The sequence below is a fragment of the Erythrolamprus reginae genome, chromosome 2 (assembly GCF_031021105.1).
Source record: "Erythrolamprus reginae isolate rEryReg1 chromosome 2, rEryReg1.hap1, whole genome shotgun sequence".
NCBI classification, from domain to species: domain Eukaryota; kingdom Metazoa; phylum Chordata; class Lepidosauria; order Squamata; family Dipsadidae; genus Erythrolamprus; species Erythrolamprus reginae.
The window spans coordinates 125,178,938-125,199,478 of NC_091951.1; the positions used below are offsets into that span (position 1 = coordinate 125,178,938).

The following is a 20,541-nucleotide window of genomic DNA, read 5'->3' on the forward strand; positions in this document are numbered from 1 at the left end:
TGGTTGCCGATCAGTTTCCGGTCACAATTCAAAGTGTTGGTTATGACCTATAAAGCCCTTCATGGCACCGGACCAGAATATCTCCGGGACCGCCTTCTGCCGCACGAATCCCAGCGACCGGTTCGGTCCCACAGAGTGGGCCTTCTCCGGGTCCCGTCGACTAAACAATGTCGTCTGGCGGGACCCAGGGGAAGAGCCTTCTCTGTGGCGGCTCCGACCCTCTGGAACCAACTCCCCCCTGAGATTAGGATTGCCCCCACCCTCCTTGCCTTTCGCAAACTCCTTAAAACCCACCTCTGCCGTCAGGCATGGGGGAACTGAAACATCTCCCCCTTGCCCATGTTGTTTTGGTGTTAGATTGATTGTGTGCTTTTTTTAAAATATTCTGGTGTTGTTTTTTTATGAATTTTTTAGCTTAACATTGTAATTGGATTGGTGGGTATTGGATTTGTTATTATGTATTGTTTTTACAGTACTTTGTTGTGAGCCGCCCCGAGTTTGCGGAGAGGGGCGGCATATAAATCCAATAAATCTAATCTAAAATCTAATCTATCAATGTATTCTAGAATACAGCTTACCTGTATGGAACTCGCATTGCATATCAGACATAAAGACAATTGAGAGAATCCAGATATATACCTGACTTTGTGGTTTCTTCCCCAAGCTCCAAAATCTTTAACTTTAGATTGTCTACAGTTGATCTCTGCTTTTTTCTAAGAGGTTTGTAAGGGGCATGCATAAGCTCACCATAGTGCCCACTATCCCTGTCCTACTGTCCTATTTTCTTCCTTTATCACTACTTTCTACTTTTGTTATGCTTATACAAACTACAATCCTAAACTTGTTCGGCTAAACAAACAAACAAACTTATAGCTGCACCACTCTAACTTGAACGTGACTGCATGATCAGTCCTGGGAAGATCTATGGTTAAATACACCCTCCAGGGAACGGAGGGTAAATGAAGGTTTTTAAAATAAGAGATCATTTCCCTTATTGGTTTCTCAGTCTATTCTCAGGTGTATTCCAGATATAACTGGGAGTCCTATTGCTTGGAAATTGTTTAAGGCAGCTGGATATCACCAAGTCTACGGAGAGGGGCGGCATACAAATCAAATCAATCAATCAATCAATCAATCAATCAATCAAATAAATAAATAAATAAATAAATAAATAAATAATAAGTAAGTAAGTAAGTAAGTAAGTAAATAAATAAATAAATAAAAATATGAGATTCTACTATTATGGGTCTATGATATTCAAGGCGAGCAGGGCAGAGGCATAGCTGCTTCTAATTACAGTGTCCTGTCTCTGAAAGATAAATGGAGGGAACCGCCACAAATAGACAAGTCTAATATCCAGAACAATGATGACTGGAGGGTCCGTCTCCTGCCTGTTGCTAACTGCCCCTCTGGTTTGACCAATGAAGGGTTACCAAAATTTTTACTACCACACTCTGGGCGTGGCTTATGCAGGACGCCCTGCATTTTCTTTCAACATCTTTCAGTGCAAATTTGGTGCTCTGGGGTGGAGCTCCATTTTTGCTACCCCACTACGTTTCCCCCTTTCCGGGCAGTAGTCCACCCCTGAGTTTGACTAAAGAATGAGGTCAGCAGAAGGCAAACAACTGCAGGAAAGGAGAAGAAAGTCATTTTCCTGTCCCCAACTCCCTATATAATTACTCACAGTATCCTGGGGCTATTTGTAGCTTTAACATGCAGCTCTGGCACCTCCAAACTGCCTATTACAGTCATCATCACAACGCAGTAAACAGCAAGGAGCGGAAAAAGCTAGAGTTTATTTTCAGAGCTTTTTCTTCTTTCCAGGACAATCATTCCTAAGCGCTAAACAGTAAGTACATTTGCAGGAAAAAATTGCCATTTTCTGGGATAAGTGTTGAGATCCTTAAATTGGCTCCTCGGAAGCATCAAAGTGAGTCAGGATTGGCTACAGTGGTTACTAAATTAAATTATAAAGAACTATATGGAAAGCAGCATTATTCTATAAATATCTGGGTTAGATAAAAGCGATTTCCCCCAAAATGTGTGAAACTGAGCTCCAAAGCCCAAAACTAATGTAGAAGTATTAGTCATGACGAAGATATATAAATGTGACATTAAACCCTACCACAACCATTGGTTGCGAGAATGAAGGCTCAACATTGTATGACAAGTTAAAATAAAGAACAACATTAGAAAACCAATGTGACACAGTAATTGATAACTTATTTCAAGGAGTAATAAGTATACAGAAGAGAGAGTGCCATAGAAAAAGATCAACAACTAGTTTTCAATTTATATTCTTTAATTACATTATTATTACATGGTTTAATAACATGCACAAAATTAAATGATCTAATTTAGACAGTGCAATGGTTGAGATCTTTTCAGGCTTTTGAGTCAAACTGTGATTTCCCCAACACTGTCAAATAAAACATGTTTTGAAAACGAAATGAATGTTTAGGAAAACTGTGACTTGCTCCATAGAACCTTATGGAGGAATTCTCTTAATTATGCAGTTCACTGACTTCACTGCATTGAAGCATATTATTTAAAGAAATGGCCGTTCTTCTACATACCCAAACATTTGCCATCATTGTTTGGCATGGGTTTTGAACAACAGATCTGTAGAAAAATACATTCTTTTTATTTTATTTATTTTTATGTGTTAATAAAATTTATATGGCTGCCACTCATAGTGACTCTAGGTGGTTTACAGATGTAAATTTATATGTTTATATAGCAATAGCAATAGCATATACTGATTCATAGTGTTTTTACAGCCCCTCTAAGCACTTTACAGAATCAGCATATTGCTCCCAACAATCTGGGTCCTCATTTTACCCACCTCAGAAGAATGGAAGGCTGAGTCAACCTTGATTTGAACTGTGGTAAGATTTGAACTGCTGAACTACAACTAGCAGTTAGCTGAAGTAGCCTGTAGTGCTGCACTTTAACCATTGTGCCCCCCATCATTTATGAACATTATTGGGAAAAAGAACTGACACCATCATTAAGTGTTGGAGAAGACTTCAATGACACATTTCCAAAGGCAAAATTTTAAATGACCTATTTCTAGAAATAAGATTTTAAATACTTTTTAATTATTGATGGACAAAACTAAATAATTAGCCAAACGGAAACTGACAGATATAAAGCTCAGAAACTGAGACCTAAGATTCCTTTCAAAGACAACCATTTTTATACTATTTGGGAGTAATTTTTGATTCCACTAAAATACTTTGAAGAGGATTTTCACTTCATTAAGTTTTTAGTATTTGCAGCAGCTATATACCTAATTGGTTATAGCCTATTAGGCTATACATTTTTAACATGTGGTAATAATTGATTTAAATTAATTTTTGATGTCTCCTGAAAATAGATAACCCTTGTCCAATCTAATTTGCATTTCCAACTAACAAGTTAATAGAAATGCTTTAGTGAATATTGTAAATCTTGCTCTGAAGGAAGGTAAAATGCCTTCAAAGAACCAATTATTAAACAACTGATAAAAGAGCCTGGATTAAAAAAAACCTCTTCAAAAATGGGCCAAATATAATCCAGTTTGACCTATAGTTTAAAAATATCAAAATAATTCAAAGAATAAACTATAGTTTAAAATATTAAAATAATTCAGAGTGCTAATTTCTCATCTTCTGGAAATTCTGAAAGAATGTATTACCTTATCTTGCTCTACTTCAAATCAATTCACAAGTAGTTGACCAGTCAGCCCAGTGGCCAATCTTTCTTTAGGGATTATAAGAAGGAATGTGACTCTATTGGTTATTCTTGACTTCTCAATATCTTTGATGTCATTGACCAGCATAACCAGTGGCTCATAAGTGCTTGTGAGCCCAGCGAGACTTTGCTTCTGCACCTGTTTTTTTTTCTTGTTTAGAATTATCCAGGTTTAATACTGATGTTAATTTATTGTAAGCCATCAAGAGACCTCAAAAGACAATGACACATTTTAATAATAATAAAAATAGATTATGATTAATCAGAGATAGGCTTATTCAGGTTAAACACATGTAATTCAATCCTGTGATTAGGCATTAGACATTTTCATCACCCGTATGTATAAAAATGAATGCATAGAAAATAACTGTGGTGATTTATCCAAATCCAAATTAACCATACTACTTTTCACCAGATACTCCAAGTTGTTTTCATTCAACCCATTGGGAAATTTCTCCCCAGATTATCACCAGAATACTGAAACCGCCACCAGCAAAGCAGAAGAGTTGCTGTCCAGTTAGCCAAAAATCAAGCAGATGGGATTTTTTAAACTGTTGTATGGTGTGGGGTTTTTAAATATTATTTTTGGTCCCATGCTTAACCCAGAAGGAAGCAGTGGTCCTACAAAGCCATGACTGATCTGAATACCCAAGAAAAGCAGCAAGTGTTGCTCAGCAGTAAGGAATGAAAGTTAAGTCTCAAGTAGTATGTTTTACTGTTACTACCTCTCAGAGGAACAGAAGCCGTTTTCTGGATAAATCCTGATGAAAGAACAAAATTATGGAGAATGGCCATGAGGAAGGTGCAAGAATATAAATTCAGAGAAAGGAGGTTAATTGTTTGTCAATTTGGATTTTCAAGTTTACAGTGAACTGATTATCAGAGTTATGAATCCTTGTAAAGCTAAAACAAACACCGTTCATCTAGGAGCAAGAGATATGAACTTGGGGAAATCTTGCAGAAGAAATGAATAAAAAGATCTAGGGGATAAAGAGAAAAAATTATTTTAACTATTGGAGGTCCCTATAATGGATAGATAATTGATTCTATTTCTTCTCATATAATAATTTGGTGAATCAGATTTAGAAAATGTGAAAAGTGAAGTCCCTTCCATTCAAGTTGAATTCCTGCTTACTATGTGAACATATTCAGGGGGTTCTTATAGGAAGAGCAGATGGCCACTAGCTTTTTTTCAGATTTTTTTTTTTTTAATTTTCCAATCCAAACAAGAAGTCTGCAATGTTCTGGGGATTTTCTATCCACATACTTACAAATCCAACCCTGATTAATAGACCTGTGCAAGACTAAATATTCTCTTCCTCCTCTGAATTATGTTGAAGTGGCAGCTTTCTAGGACTTTAGGATGAGCTTTTTTAAATAAAAAAATCAGCCAAAGCCAAAAAAAAACCAATTGCCACCTACTGTTCAGGAAAGTGAAGACTGTACTAGCTGTGGGTGTTGGACTGATATTTCTTGGAGAGCCAAAGTGTGTATCTTTTCTTACTCCTGCCCCATGAAACAATTAAAATTGTAGCAAAAGATCTGTCCCTGACCTTGCTTGCAATGGATCTATCTAACATCTCCCTGTGTGAATGATATATTTAAATGGAGTATATTCAATGGGATAAATTCACTCAATTTAGGTAAATGGTATGTCTGCAATCTGTCTCAATTAACCTACTCTGCCTTCTTTCTGCTGGATTCACAACCTAGACAATATCATTTGTTGTGGAAAGAAAACCGGAAGGAAGATACAAGGCTAAGAGAATAATCACATGTGTATTTCATCCAATATCTGCTGAGCCACCAGGCATCACCAAGTTCCTAAAGATACAAGTTTGTGTGCTTGAAAAATGCAAGTGATTGGGGTTTTTTATTAGAAGAAAACCTCAGGGTGAACTTGTAGAGGGAATATTGCTGTAGATTGTATTTATCTGAAGCAATTAACCTAAGCAGAATAGCCCAGTGGGGAAAAGACCTTGATTTGTTTTTATCATGAAACCAAAGGAACAAAAGAAATGCAGAATTTAAACTTCTGCTAAACTACTATAACTAGTTTAAGCATGTTTTCTAGAACTACTTTTTAAAACTTATTTCCATGGTACCTACACTCTCTTCCCGCTGTTTACTTACCTCAGCGGTGATATCACAAAGAAAAACCCAGTACAATGTGATACAAGCAAAAGTGGATCCCCTCACACATATGGAATATATACTGCTCAATTGACCTTATGTGTGCCTCACCAAAACACAAAAAATGTCTGTCAGTTGGAACAGGCATGTCCTTTGCTATTGCCAGTAACTCTTAATATTTCCCTTGGTTAAGAGTCTTTGTTTGGTTAGGTATCATTGGATTATATGAATTCTGATTCAGAGACAAATTTTAGTTAAAAACATGCCAAGAAGATTCTATTCCCATCTTTAATACTGTGCTCTCTGCTATTTGGTAGGAGATAAAGTTGCAGCTTTTCTCTGAAGAACTTAAACTGCACTTGAAAATCTAGAACAAAAGCCAACAATCTCAAATAGACCATCACAGATATAAAAAAGGCAGATAAAAGATGAAACTTTCCTCCATCCCTATCCCTTGACACCTTTTATTTTGGACGTGTGCATTTCTGCCCCTGCCTTAGCTTTCAGGCTGGAAGTGGAACAAAATAGGGATAATAAAAAGGTAAAAGTTGATTCAAGCAATTTGGGAAGAATTCATTTAGAGACGGATCAAAAAGCATGTAGATCCGTCAAGCTCTGTAATGGCCCATAGATCTGGGAAAATTCAAATAATTTTGTAACAGATCAAAAGAGTTTGAAAAGAGATAAATATTAAGCAGAAAAGGACAAGTAGTGGCCTTACCAGATCTCTTCTTTCCAATTGGTTCACTGTGGAGAAAGAAAAATAAAAATCAGTAAGAAAATGAAATAGCTTTGTCAATCTGAATGAAAGTGGATTTATTCCAAGAGCCAGCAAATAACAAGTCAGACATACAATGTAATCCAGTCACTGGCTGCTTCAATTACAGTATACAGTTCTGCATGTTAGTTGCCAATAGGATGCTTAAAGGTTCTTCATTTTTCAAAGATATTCTTTTGATTTTCATCTTAAATATTCTGATACAAGAATGCACACAAATCCCTTTCCTTTTGCTGCTTCCTAAATACCTTCTTTTGCTTTTCTACAAAAATACAAACAAGAGGGAGAAAAAAAAATAAGGGATGTGTATTTTTTCTGGATCTGTAGTGTGATATAGGGAGAATACTTTCCTGGCAATGAGAGTTATATGAATTTTACAGAAATGGCTGATGTACTGTATGTGTTGACCACAGACCAAAAAGGATTGTGAACACAGCCCAGACGAAAAAAGGGAGCCACAAGTCAAAAGTTTATTGTCATATGGTTGTGGTAGCTTGGTAATTCCTCCCTTCCAGAAATATTTAGAACTTGGGAGTCTCAAAATTGACTTTCGGAAAATATTATCTAACAATTCATATTTTGGTTTGATGACAGAGATCATACTAATTTAAATAGTATCTATCCACTGTTTGTGAAAATCAACCTGGCAAAAAATGAATATGCTAGTCCAAATGAGCTTCACATATACACTCCTTCACTGCTTTCCAAGCCATTAGATACCATTTGGTTGGTGTTCTGAGTTCTACAACATTCTAATTGCAACATTTTGCATGCATTTGTCTCTGATTCACTTTATCTTCCAGACTACTTAATACTGTGACATAATTAACCCAGCTCCTTAGCAGACCAGCACTCAATAGACATACAGTAGTACCTCTACCTACAAACGCCTCTTCTTACAAACTTTTCTAGATAAGAACTGAGTGTTCAAGATTGTTTTGATTCTTCTCAAGAACCATTTTCCACTTACAAACCTGAACCTCTGAAACTGTAAACGGAAAAGGCAGGGAGAAGCCTCTGTGGGTCCTCTCTAGGAATCTCCTGGGAGGAAACAGGGCCAGAAAAGGTGGGGAGAAGCCTCCGTGGGTCCTCTCTAGGAATCTCCTGGGAGGAAACAGGGTTCCCACCCTCTCTGTGGTTTCCCCAGTCGCACACATTATTTGCTTTTACATTGATTCCTATGGGAAAAATTGCTTCTTCTTACAAACTTTTTTACGTAAGAACCTGGTCATGTGACAAATTAAGTTCATAAGTAGAGGCACCACTGTACATGCAAATAAACAAAGGAACTGAAGGCAGAATGTTTTTCTTTCCATTTCACATAAACCACACGCTTACTATTTCCATAAAAGATTCTCTAAGATTATATTGGTCCACCAGGATTAATACCTTAAACAATATTCATCTTCTGTTACAGTTGCCCAAATGGAATGTTATAGAGGGGATTATTTATAGCTGGACCAATAAAAGTGTGTCTAATCTAAGGCTTTGCTTTCTAACCTAAACATTAAGTTTTTCAAACAAATGTCCTAAAATAACATCCAGCTCTGCAGAATGCATTTCTTCCAATACTTTTCACATCGTATATTTTACTTTATAGCTGCTAGGAATGTTTTTTTTAAAATTATTATTACTCTGGGAACCGCTTCCTCCGGATGTTGAAAATGGATGCTGTATGCTGACTTTGCATAATTATATCTGCATACCTATGTTTCAAACTGCAGGAGATGAATCAGTCAGGATGTTAACAGCTGTCTGTCAACAAACAAGGCAACTAGGCTGTGTGGCCTGAGGACTGGAAAAACCCGATGCTTATATTGAATATAAAAAGACAAGCAAGAGAACTATGCAAATTACTGAGCCATTGCAATCATTTCTTACCCAAGCAAAGTTCTGCTTTATATCTTACAAAGAAGAGTACAGCCATTAGAGTACTGAGAAGTGTCAAATAATACAAGGGTTTCAGAAAAGGGTGTGGGGATCAAGCCAACGTAGGATGGATGATGGTGAGATTAATAATAATAATAATAATAATAATAATAATAATAATAATAATAATAATTTATTGGATTTGTATGCTGCCCATCTCCGCAGACTCAGGGCGGCTAACAACAACAATTAAGAGAATAAATATATTTATCTAATATTTACCTGTGCTTTATTGACTACTATGTGGCTTTTAATTAGAGTTTTCAGATTATTGGGGGGACGACACATGTTAGGGATGGTGGAGTTAGGAAGGAATGTGTTTTTCTGAGTGTAGCCAATTTGCTTTCAATAAAGTGCTTAATTTTATTGTGTTCTATGGTGGAAATACACAATTTGGCCATTGGACCTTAAAGACCACGTTTGCTTTTGTATTGGACCACATGCACCATCTGACAGAGTCTAGAGATGAGGAAACCACAATATACAAAACTAGTGAAAATGACATGGAAACACAACAAGCGGGAAAGCTCAAGGGTTTTATACTGTAAAAATTTTATTTTAAAAAAAATCCTAAACCCAGTTTTGTTTCATCCCAGGTTATCAATGGTCCAGATCCCAAATATAGAAACAAGGAGACTCAAAATATCAACAATATTTTTATTTCTTTGAGTCAGTTTTTGACTCTGGACAATAGCCTGGACATATCTCTGAAGGGTTTTCTTCGGCAAGGTTTTTGCAAGTAGTTTACCATTTCCTATTCACTAGGGCCGAGAAAGAAGGACTGACCCAAGATTCTCTAGTTGGCTTTGGTCTAAGGCAGAACCAGAACTCATGGTCTCCTCTATCTAGTCTTATGCTTTAACCATTACACCAAAAAGGTTCTCCAGGAGAGCAGGGGTCCTATATCTAGTCTTATGCTTTAACCACTACACCAAAAAGATTCTCCAGGAAAGCTGGGGCCCCCAACCCTTCCAGCTTTGGGGAGCATCAGCAGCGGGCAGTGGTAGCAGAGAGAGAGCATGGTTTTGTGTACACAACCTAATCCAGCATAAGCACAAATGGAGCTTTGGCCATTTGCCCACCCCTGTGTAGTCCAATTCCCAATGGGCTGCAAACCAGGAGCTTGGGACTCACGCATAAGAGCATTTGGTTTAATATATCTGCTGCCTTTTGACCTAGCTTATTAAATGTACTGAATGTAACAAGTCTTTCTTCACTATACTTAACCAGTGGGGCAAAGGGAGGCAGGTGTTTTGTTTATTTATTTTTGTTGCTCAGACTTTCAAGAAGTTATAAGGCAACAGATAAAACATTAGCAAACTTCACACAGCAGCTTCCTCTCTCCATCAGCAACTAAAGAAAGCCATGTGTTATACGAGCCCCCAAAGATAACGGAGAAAGGCTAAAATCAGAAGGAAACCCTCCCCCTTCCCGAAATGCACTACAGGGATTTTAAAGACCTGTCTCAAGATTGTTTTTGTGTCTGAAAGGAGATGTAGTATCCTAGTTCAGGCTTTCTTCTTTCTGGTTTTCATAAGAAAACAACAAAAAGTAGAAAGGTTTTGCCAAAATTGGGAAAACCTTGAAACAACACCAACACAGAGAATTTGGCCATAACAAAATGAAGCTCAGAACAAAAACAGTTGCTCTGTTGCTTCATTATTCTGGCCAAGCTTGGCTAGTGTAATAGGAAACTATCACACTCATATTGAAAATCCTGGTATCAACTCTGGGCTTCTAAGAACCACAGAATATTTAGAGGACATTTCTCAAGGGAAGAAAAGTGATTCGTGTTGCAAAGATGGGATCAGAATCAGTCCTGAACTTGGAACATGCAACCTACAAGTGTTACATCAGGCAAAGCTTCTGTTATTAAGCCACTTTGTTTTCTGATACAATCTTAAGAATCAGGGGGGGATAGATAGATAGATAGATTGATAGATAGTAGGTAGATATGATTAGATGGGTGGATAGTTATTTAGATGGATAGATAGAAATTAGTTAGGCAAAAATAGATAGGCATAGATACATAGACATACAGACAGACAGATGAGAGATAGAAAGATAGATTAGATAGAGAGATAGATAGATACTTTAAGATTAGATGGATAGAGATAAGCAGTTATAGTTAGATAAGCAAAAATAGATAGACAGAGATAGATAATACAGATGGATGGATGAAGATGGATGATGACACGGGGGGGATAGAAATAGATAATGAGAGATGGATAAATGGATGGATAGAGGCATAGAGTGATGGATGGATAGATGGAAGGTTAGAGGGAGACATGGATAGATGGAGAGAGATGGATCTGGGTACATGTAAAAGGGTGCAAATTATACATTATAACTACATGTTAACATCCCAGCATGAAAGGTAGCATACAAGTCCCAAAAGAAATACTATATCTGTATGACATAAATAAAACCAAATTTCCAATTTCAAAAAAAAAAAAAGAATCAGGGGGGGAAATGAAATGGAGGAGTAGAACAGAGAACTTGCTTTATTCTCTTGTTGAGAGTATTTCTTCTCTTCAACTTATCCTCATTAATAGGAAAAAAGAGTCTTCAAAATCTGTAGCCCTCATGTACTACTGAGTTAGATAGCCATAGATCTGAAGAATCTGGAAGTTTTCAGAAGACAACTACAGAAGCATGTTCCGCAGATTCAGGATATTGTTGGAGAAATGAGAAGGAGTAGGAGATCAGGACATTTCAGGTTTGTATTGTGAGCATATGACCTATCTCTACAGCCTGAAGAAAATTGTGCTTGCTCATTTCTTCTTGCACAACATTTTTATTGTACACAGAAAGGCCTAGAGAATAAAGTACTGACTCTCCAACCAATTGGTTTTCACAGCCAGACAATGACTGCTGAAAAAATTGGTAAGACCTCCTTGTGCATTTGAGCAAATCCCAAAGTCACAAGGTCTTCCTGGGCAGATTTCCCATTTATGGTCTTTTGCAAGAAATGAGGAGTACAAGAAGTACCAGAAGTCAAAAGAACAGGGCAATGAAAAGGAAGATAATGTGGATAGTTTATTTTATTCTTAATGGCAATAGCATTTAGACTTGTATGTCACTTCATAGTGCTTTCACAGCACTCTCTAAGCGGGTTTACAGAGTCAGCATTTTGCTCCCAACAATCTGGGTCCTCATTTTACTCACCTAGGAAGGATGAAGGCTGAGTTGAGCCGGTGGTGAGATTTGAACTGCTGAACTACAGCTAGCAGTTAGCTGAAATAGCCTGCAATGCTGCACTCTAACCACTGTGCCACCCCGGCTCATATAAGACAGTGATGGCAAACCTTTTTCTGGTTGCATGGCAAAGTGTGTGTGTGTGTGTGTGTGTGTGTGTGTCTGTGCGCCAGCAATATCACACATGCATAGCAGCACCCGCAATACAGTGTGCCCCCCACGCATGCATGCTTTCACACATATGTGCCACCCGCACATAGAAACATAGAAGATTGATGGCAGAAAAAGACCTCATGGTCCCTCTAGTCTGCCCTTATACTATTTCCTGTATTTCATCTTGTAGGATTGAATATACCAACCACGTCTGCCAGAGGTTTGTTCCAAGCATCTACTACTCTTTCAGTAAAATAATATTTTCTCATGTTGCTTCTGATCTTTCCTCCAACTAACTTTAGATTGTTTCCCCTTGTTCTTGTGTTCACTTTCCTATTGAAAACACTTCCCCCCTGAACCTTATTTAACTCTTTAACATATTTAAATGTTTCAACCATGTCCCCCATTTTCCTTCTGTCCTCCAGACTATACAGATTGAGTTCATTAAGTCTTTCCTGATAAATTTTATACTTAAGACCTTCCACCATTCTTGTAGCCCGTCTTTGGACCCGTTCAATTTTATCAATATCTTTTTGTAGGTGAGGTCTCCAGAACTGAACACAGTATTCCAAATGTGGTCTCACCAGCACTCTATACAGCGGGATCACAACCTCCCTCTTCCTGCTTGTTATACCTCTAGCTATGCAGCCAAGTATTCTACTTGCTTTCCCTACCGCCTGACTGCACTGTTCACCCATTTTGAGACTGTCAGAAATCACTACCCCTAAATCCTTCTCTTCTGAGGTTTTTGCTAGCACAGAACTGCCAATACAACATGTCCTCCTAGCCTGTTTTTCGGCCTGGAAAACCCCCGGCACCAAACTTTGCCAGGACAAACGGTCTGCCACCGCTGCTGCCTCTCACCCTGCTGTCACCCTCACATTCCCGGCAGCATCCAACATGGCCATTCCCCCCTCATCAAATGTTGGTGCCTTAGACTTCTTCTAAGGGAACATTCCTGGCCAGTGTGCCTCTTACCACTTGTTGCAGCTGCTGAGGAAGTGGCAGTGTGAGAGCTGCTGCTTCCAGGCATAAAGGGGTGGGGGCAGCAGGAACAGTAGGAACAGCAGGCTGGGGTTTCCCTTCCCTCTCCACCACAAGCCTTTTTCCTTTCCAGACCAGCTCTGAGCAAGCGGTGCACAAACTTCAGCAGTGCCACATGCACCACTTGCTTGGAGCTTGTCTGGAAAGGAAAAAAAAATGCAGTTGAATTAGGTGGGACTCACCTCACCCTGGTCCCTTTGAACCGGTCTACTTATTTGTCTGTCTGTCTGTCTGTCTGTCTGTCTGTCTGTCTGTCTGTCTGTCTGTCTGTCTGTCTGTCTGTCTAATCTAATCTAATCTAATCTAATCTATTTATTTATTTGATTTTTTAATGCTACTCTTCTCCTTAGACTCAGGGCGGCTGACAACATGTTAGCAATAGCACTTTTTAACAGAGCCAGCCTATTGCCCCCACAATCCAGGTCCTCATTTTACCCACCTCGGAAGGATGGAAGGCTGAGTCAACCTTGAGCCGATGGTGAGATTTGAACCGCTGAGCTGCAGATTTAGCATTCAGTTTTAGTGGCCTGCAGTACTGCACTCTACCCACTGTGCCACCTCAGCTCAGTACTGCACTCTACCCACTGCGCCACATAGCCTCCATGCTGAATTATGTGATCCGACATTGATCGTCCACCCAAAAGGAACTTGCCCTTCCTGCTCTTCCTAGTGCCTGCTTTCTGAAGGGAACGAGCTGGGAGTGTGAAAGATTCTTCCCCTCTACCTTGCATCCTGTTTATTACTGGCTCTTCACCCCCACCGCTCTGCACCCAGGTAGCGGCTGGTGGCTCTAAGTAGCAGCGTCTTGTTGGTCTTGGGGGAGATGCAAAGCGGGTAACAGCATGCTGGTAAAGGAGAAGCATTTTTTGCACCCCCAGTTCATTCATGCAAGAAACAGTGGCACTCAGAAGAGATCGGAGGGCGGGTGCCTTTTTTTAGTGGGCGAACACTGGGGTAGTTCAGCGGGAGTGACCTGGTTGGGATGAGTCCTGTCTAATTCTGCTGTGTTTTGTTTTTTTCCTTTCCAGACCAGCTCCCAGCAAGTGGTGCAGGCAGCAGCACTGAAATTTGCAACTGATTTCCATGGGGAAGTGCTCATACAGGTATCAGCTCACACTTTATAGCGTTTAAGAGCTTCCAAGCAGTGTATTTTAGTTGTGGGGATTTGCCTTGACATATGCATGGAATTTCATGGACGGTGGAAAGGATTCCCCCATTTGAAACTTTCCTGTACTTGCTCAGCACTTTTTCCCACTTTCTTTCCTGCAATTAAAAGTATATTTTTAAAAAATGGCACAGCACAGAATGCCTTCTGGTTAATAGAGCAGGACACGTTCCATTTGGAAGCACCCGCCAACTGCATCTCGCTGTTCACTGACATTTCAGAACAGTGTGTGATTGATACGGACGGAATTAAATCTGGCTTCTTTCCTCTGGGGATAATTTTAAAATTCTTTCCAACTAGGATCCATCAGACAAAATTGCTTGGTTTCACTTTGATTTGGATACAGGCTGGGCCTGTGGAAGTGATGAAGGCACATCTTGGCTTGGTTATCTAAAAGAAGTTTGAACTGCCCAATTCCGAAGTAGCATACAAGGTCCCTGTTGTTGTTGTTTTGCCCCCATGCTGCTCCTGGTTGGTTTCTTGGCCTCCCAAGAAAGTGCATGTGGTTGAGCCCAAGCAGTGATTAATGCCTCTTTGCAGATAATGGTGAAGAAGGTGATGATATATGCCCTTCTCAACAGGCTACCTTTTAGTCCAATATCTGATCTTGCCTTTTTAGGGAGGTAGAGAGAGTGGTAAGTGCCCAACTTGGATCCTTTATGAAATGGATTATTTAGACCCTTTTCAGAGTTCAAGCTGAGTTATAGCACTGAAATGCCATTGGTCACAGTTTATGAATAACTTCTGGAAGGCTTGATGAGCCCATATTGGCCATCTGGATTTCTTGGTGGCTTTTAATATCCCTTCTTTCTGGACCAACTCTGGCAGTTGGGAGTAAGAGAAAGTAGTTTACAGTGGTTCTCCTCCTTCCTTAAGTGGCCAGTTTCAGTTGATGTTGGCCCCCAGGCTCATCTTATGTTAGGTAAATATGTTAAAGGGTTAAATAAGGTTCAGGAGGGAAGTGTTTTTAATAGGAAAGTGAACACAAGAACAAGGGGACACAATCTGAAGTTAGTTGGGGGAAAGATCAAAAGCAACATGAGAAAATATTATTTTACTGAAAGAGTAGTAGATCCTTGGAACAAACTTCCAGCAGACGTGGTTGGTAAATCCACAGTAACTGAATTTAAATATGCCTGGGATAAACATATATCCATCCTAAGATAAAATACAGAAAAGAGTATAAGGGCAGACCATGAGGTCTCTTTCTGCCGTCAGTCTTCTATGTTTCTATGTTACTTCAATCTTCTTACCTCTATTTAATATCTAAATGAAACTACAGCATGGAATGTATATCATCAGTAGGCAGATGATACTCAGTTATATACCTATAGTCCACATCATTTAAGCCAGCCTGTGCACATTGTAAGGGCCTGAATGAGGAGGAACTGGCTGTGACTCAACCTTAGCAAAACAGAGGGCATTTCTGCTTCCCCCTCAAGAGTACATTGAGTCGTCACCTTTGACTCTTGATGGGGGTAGCACTTCCCCAGATAGTTGGTGACATAAGGGTACACTTTATCTTCAGTTCCTGTTTGACAACCAAGTTGCAGTCATGGCTAGAAGAGTCGTTGTATAAATTCATCTCATAAATTCATCAAATTTGCCCATTCCTAGACTCAGGAGCTTTGCTCACAGTCACTCATGTTTTAATTACTTCCTGACTAGACTCCTGCAATGTGCTCTACATGGAACTGCCTTGAAGACTTATTGGAAGTTACTACTTTAGAATGCAGTGGCTTCTATATTCTAGGTCTTTCACGTTTTGCCCAAGTTAGACAGCTGTTGCACAAGCTGCACTCTATCCAAGTACAATTCAAGTCTCTTTCCAGGTACAAGTCAAAGTGCTAGCTATCATCTTAAAAGCCTTGAATAATAGGTGGAGATGTTATTTGTAAGATGGCCCTGAGGGTATATGTTCATTATACCAGATCAGATAGCTTTAGGTCTCTTTCCTGAAATCCCATCATTTGCTGGGACCTTGGAGGCAAGTACTGAAAATGATTGATTCTTCAGCAATAAATAGGGAAGAAAGTCTTAGCATAATTTTTATGAGTTTAAACACTAAGGTTAACCTTCTGAACTCCAGTGCCGAATAGTTCTGATGTTGGGTAAATAAAATATAAACATTATGTTCCTCCCAGTCAGTAATCCTGCAGATCCGTAGATAAGGAGCTGCAATTTTTTCCCCTAAGGCATTTACTACCACAGTTCTGTTTCCCACTCAAACAGGATGAAGTTGCAGATTAAAAATCCCCATCTCCATCTTCCTCCCCCTTCTCTGCAGTACAAATCAAAGTGCACCCCATTTATAGCATTCCTTTTAAGAGGAATGGCTCTGCCCTTTCTAATGTTGCTAGGCATAGATTATTATGATAAATGGATGCCTGCAAGACACGTTCCTGGAATGAACAAGGAGTCAGCAAGGAAACTAATCTGTTCTGTCTGTTACTTCTTTCTGGTTGAGCAGAGCAGATTGTTTTAATCACCACTTAGCACTTGACCAATGAAAGCTCCAGGCTTTCAACTGAGGACTCTTAGTAGCTGAATGAATCCTTTGACTCAGCAACCTCTGTTTCTTAATAAGGAGAGGAAAAGCCTCTTTTAAACAAAGGAAAGAAAGACTGCAAAGAATTGTAAGGGCAGAAGGGACTATTAAATCCACCTCTTCTGCCCAGTGCAGGGATCCAAACTGAGGCATCCCCAAAATGTGTCTGTCTAACCTCTGGTTGAACTCAGCTATGAAGCGGAAGCTACCCTCTCTCGGGCCAATTGTTTCCACTATCCAGCTGCTTTGCTAAGACCCCCTTTCCAAGATTCATTTGGAATCTACTTTCCTGTAACTTAAATGCATTCTTCCAAGCTTGGTATTCTGGAATAAGATATACAGTGGTACCTCAAGATACGAACCCCTCGTCTTACGAACAACTCGTGATACGAACCCGGGGTTCAGAAAAATTTTGCCTCTTCTTACGAACTTTTTTCGAGTTACGAACCGGCGTTCGGAGACTGCTGGGAAGCCGCGCGGCTGTTTTAAAAGGTGACAGCCGGGCGGCGGGGCTTCCCAGAAGCCTCCTGAACGCCGGTTCGTAACTCGAACAAAGTTCGTAAGAAGAGGCAAAATTTTGCTGAACCCCGGGTTCTGTTCGGGAGGTTGCTGGGAAGCCCCCCAGGCCGGCTGCGACCTTTTAAAACACCCGCGCTGCTTCGCAGCTGTCTCCTGAAGCCGAACGCGGAAGTTCGGCTTTAGCGTTCGGCTTCAGGAGACAGCTGCGAAGCGGCGCGGGTGTTTTAAAAGGTCGCAGCCGGCCTGGGGGACTTGCCAGCACCCCCCGAACCCGGGTTCGGGGTTCGGGGGGTGCTGGCAAGCCCCCCAGGCCGGCTGCGACCTTTTAAAACACCCGCGCCGCTGCATTCGACTTCGGGAGACAGCTGCGAAGCGGCGCGGCTGTTTTAAAAGGTCGCAGCTGGCCTGGGGGGCTTGCCAGCACCCCACGAACCCCGAACCCGGGTTCGGGGGGGTGCTGGGAAGCCCCCCAGGCGGGCTGTCACCTTTTAAAACAGCCGCGCCGCTTCCCAGCAGTCGCCAAAAGCCGGTTTTTTGCGGGGGGTTTTTTGGTTGCACGGATTAATTGACTTTACATTGTTTCCTATGGGAAACAATGTTTCGTCTTACAAACCTTTCGTCTTACGAACCTCCTCCTTGCACCAATTAAGTTTGTATCATGAGGTATTACTGTATCAGGACTTTCTACAATGCCGTGATACTTTTATAAACACGTCTTACAGTTCTACTTCTTTCTAAAGAGTGGATGTTTGCATTGGTGCCTAGGAAGCTACAATGTACAGAAAGTCTTCAAATTATGGCAATTGGGATCAAGATGCAGTTAAAAAGCAATGGCCTCATCACTTAGTAAAGTAACAACAATCTTGGCACATCCGGTTGCATGGGTCATTAAATGAGAAGCCCCATTAAAAGTCCCAATTAAGAGTCCAGGTGTGCCACAAGGGGGGAGGAGGTTGGGAAGGGCCTCTACAGACCATTCATGAGCTTGCAGATGGCTTGGGAGGCTTCAATGCAGACGGTGCACAAGCACAGGAAGACCAAGGAGAGTGTGTCAAGGCTGAGAGAACTTACCAGAACAACTTGTGATTTTTCCTGAAGGTTTCCCCATTGACTTTGTTTGTGGGAAAGCTGGCAGGAAAAGTTGCAAATGGTGGTCACATGATGTTAAATGCGAGCTGGTTGCCAAGCACATGAATTGAAATCACATGACCTCCAGGATGCTACAGGAATTTTGAAGACTGGTAATAAGTACCACTTATTCACCACTGTCACAATTTTGAATGGTTGTTGAAGAAGTAGTTACTATGAAAGGACTACATGTAATTCTTTAAATGCCTCTTACATAAAAGTGTTAAATTAGAGCAGGGAAAGAAATCACATTGTAGCCAATCAAACCATCCTGGTCATTCAAGGAAGAAGCGGGAACACAGGAGAGAAAGTTTCCAATGGGACATCTTGATCAATTCAAGATGACAATTATGTATGGGAAGCTAATCACAAAAGAAACCATTACAAATACTTTAATATAATACAATATTTTGGTGTTGTGTTCCCATTTAAGGGTACTTCTGTAGCAATGCAATAGACTGGACATGACTATGTACTGTCAAGTTGTTATCAACTCTTACTGATCACACAGTCTATATATTGCCACTATAGTTGGGTCTATCTACCTAGCTGTTGATCATCATCTTTCCTTCTATCTTTCCCAGCATTAGAGCTTCTCATGAAAGCTACGTCTTTGCATAATGGATCTGAAGGAGTATAATTTGAGCCTGGTCATTTGTGTTTCAAGTGAAAAGTCCAGGTTGACTTGCTCAATGATCCATTTGTTTGTTTTCTTAGCTGTCCATGGTATTTCCAAGAGTCTTCTCAAACACCAGAGCTTAAAAGTATCAGTATTCTTCCTATCTTGCTTTCTCAATGTCCAGGTTTTACTTTTATAGAGAATCCCCAAGAATATCATGGCTTGCAGGGGTGGGTTCTAACTTAACTTGCTGCTGGTTCACTTTCTCCAGCGTATACTGAATGTGCCTTGTGGTGCATGCATATGATTTGGGCATGCACATGCACAATACTGAAAAAATCCCCCCAAAAATGTAAAAGCTGAAAACAAGATGGTGACACATGCGCAATGCTGGATACTCAGCTTCTGCATATGCTGAGAAGAAAAAATAATTTTTTAAAAAATATTTTTTTAAAAAAGATGGTGGTGCCCACCAACTGGTACCAACTGAACTTGTTCCGTACATCACCAGCTGGTTACTGCCGGTTTGGGTGAACTGGTCCGAACCAAGAAGAACCCATCTCTGATGGTTTGCAAGATTGTGATCTTTGTAGATATGGACACGATATCTGAATATATTTTCCATGGGCTTTATAGCTGCTTTACCAAGTGTTAGTCTATGACGTATTTCTTGATTATTTGTTCCTTTAGTGTTGATGGTTTACTTAAAAGGCAGAAAATATCTATTCAATTCTTCCATTGATAGTTCTCAGTCTGGTTCTATCTTATTTATATTTTACATAACCCTATTTTTTCAATGTGGCTCTTGACTTTTATTATTACAATCTGCAGACCCTTTATGTTTTTAGGTTTTCAGATTAGTGTCATCTACACAGTACATGTTATTGATCTCCCAGACCAACATTATATCACATAAAGTCCAAATGTCATTGGGGAACAGAGTAGAAGATTAATTCAGCTAAGACCAAAGATTCAGTCTACAAAAGTTGTGGATTCACAAATGGTAGAAATCAAAAAACGAAAGTCATAAATCAAGCACCATTACCTGTATAGGTAGATGCAGAAAATTTTACAATTTTATTAAAAATTGTGGCTCAGCTCAGTTCTATTGGGAGGGAAGAAGGGAAAACCCATTTAGGGTCCTCTCCTACAGCAACAAAACTGAATCTCGGAGAACATAAATCCCGAGCACCTATGAAACATTCTCTTTCTATTATTCTACTTCTCCTTTGATGGGGGAGAAAATCATGGTTCTATTCTAAAAGCAACCATATAAATGTCTCCATACTATTAAACATTCACATACTCAAGTCTAGTGTTTCTCTTTGTGTCTTCCAATGCATTAGCTGATAACTTGACCGAAGGAAAGAAAGCTAAAGGAAAAAAATCCAGTTGAGAAAAGAAAGCAGCATGGTTAATAAGTTCTGGGGTTTTGCACCAATTGAATCAAGTGGCTGAAGAGAAAAAAGTTGAAAAAGGATGAAGGAAGACATAAATATAAAGTTTTCAAAGACAAATGCAGAAAGAAAATCTATCCGATTGAAAAGAATTCTTTGTAAACGACATGGATGTGTGCTCAGATACAGAGAATA

The 20,541-nt window shown here is 39.8% G+C and overlaps 1 protein-coding gene across 3 annotated transcripts in view; it reads right to left on the bottom strand.

Moving 5' to 3' along the window:
- The window catches only part of SH3PXD2B (SH3 and PX domains 2B), a 151,632-nt gene that overhangs the window by 25,699 nt on the left and 105,392 nt on the right, over window positions 1-20,541 (bottom strand). Inside the window, exons 6-7 of one of the 3 annotated variants that reach the window (XM_070739407.1) lie at window positions 6,590-6,615; window positions 4,461-4,496 (exon numbers count right to left, since the gene is read on the bottom strand). In XM_070739407.1, coding sequence (XP_070595508.1) covers window positions 4,461-4,496; window positions 6,590-6,615 — 62 coding nt within the window. Of the gene's footprint in view, window positions 1-3,679; window positions 3,768-4,460; window positions 4,497-6,589; window positions 6,616-20,541 lie in introns of those variants that run through there. The other 2 variants (XM_070739409.1, XM_070739410.1) reach the window with 2 other exon arrangements.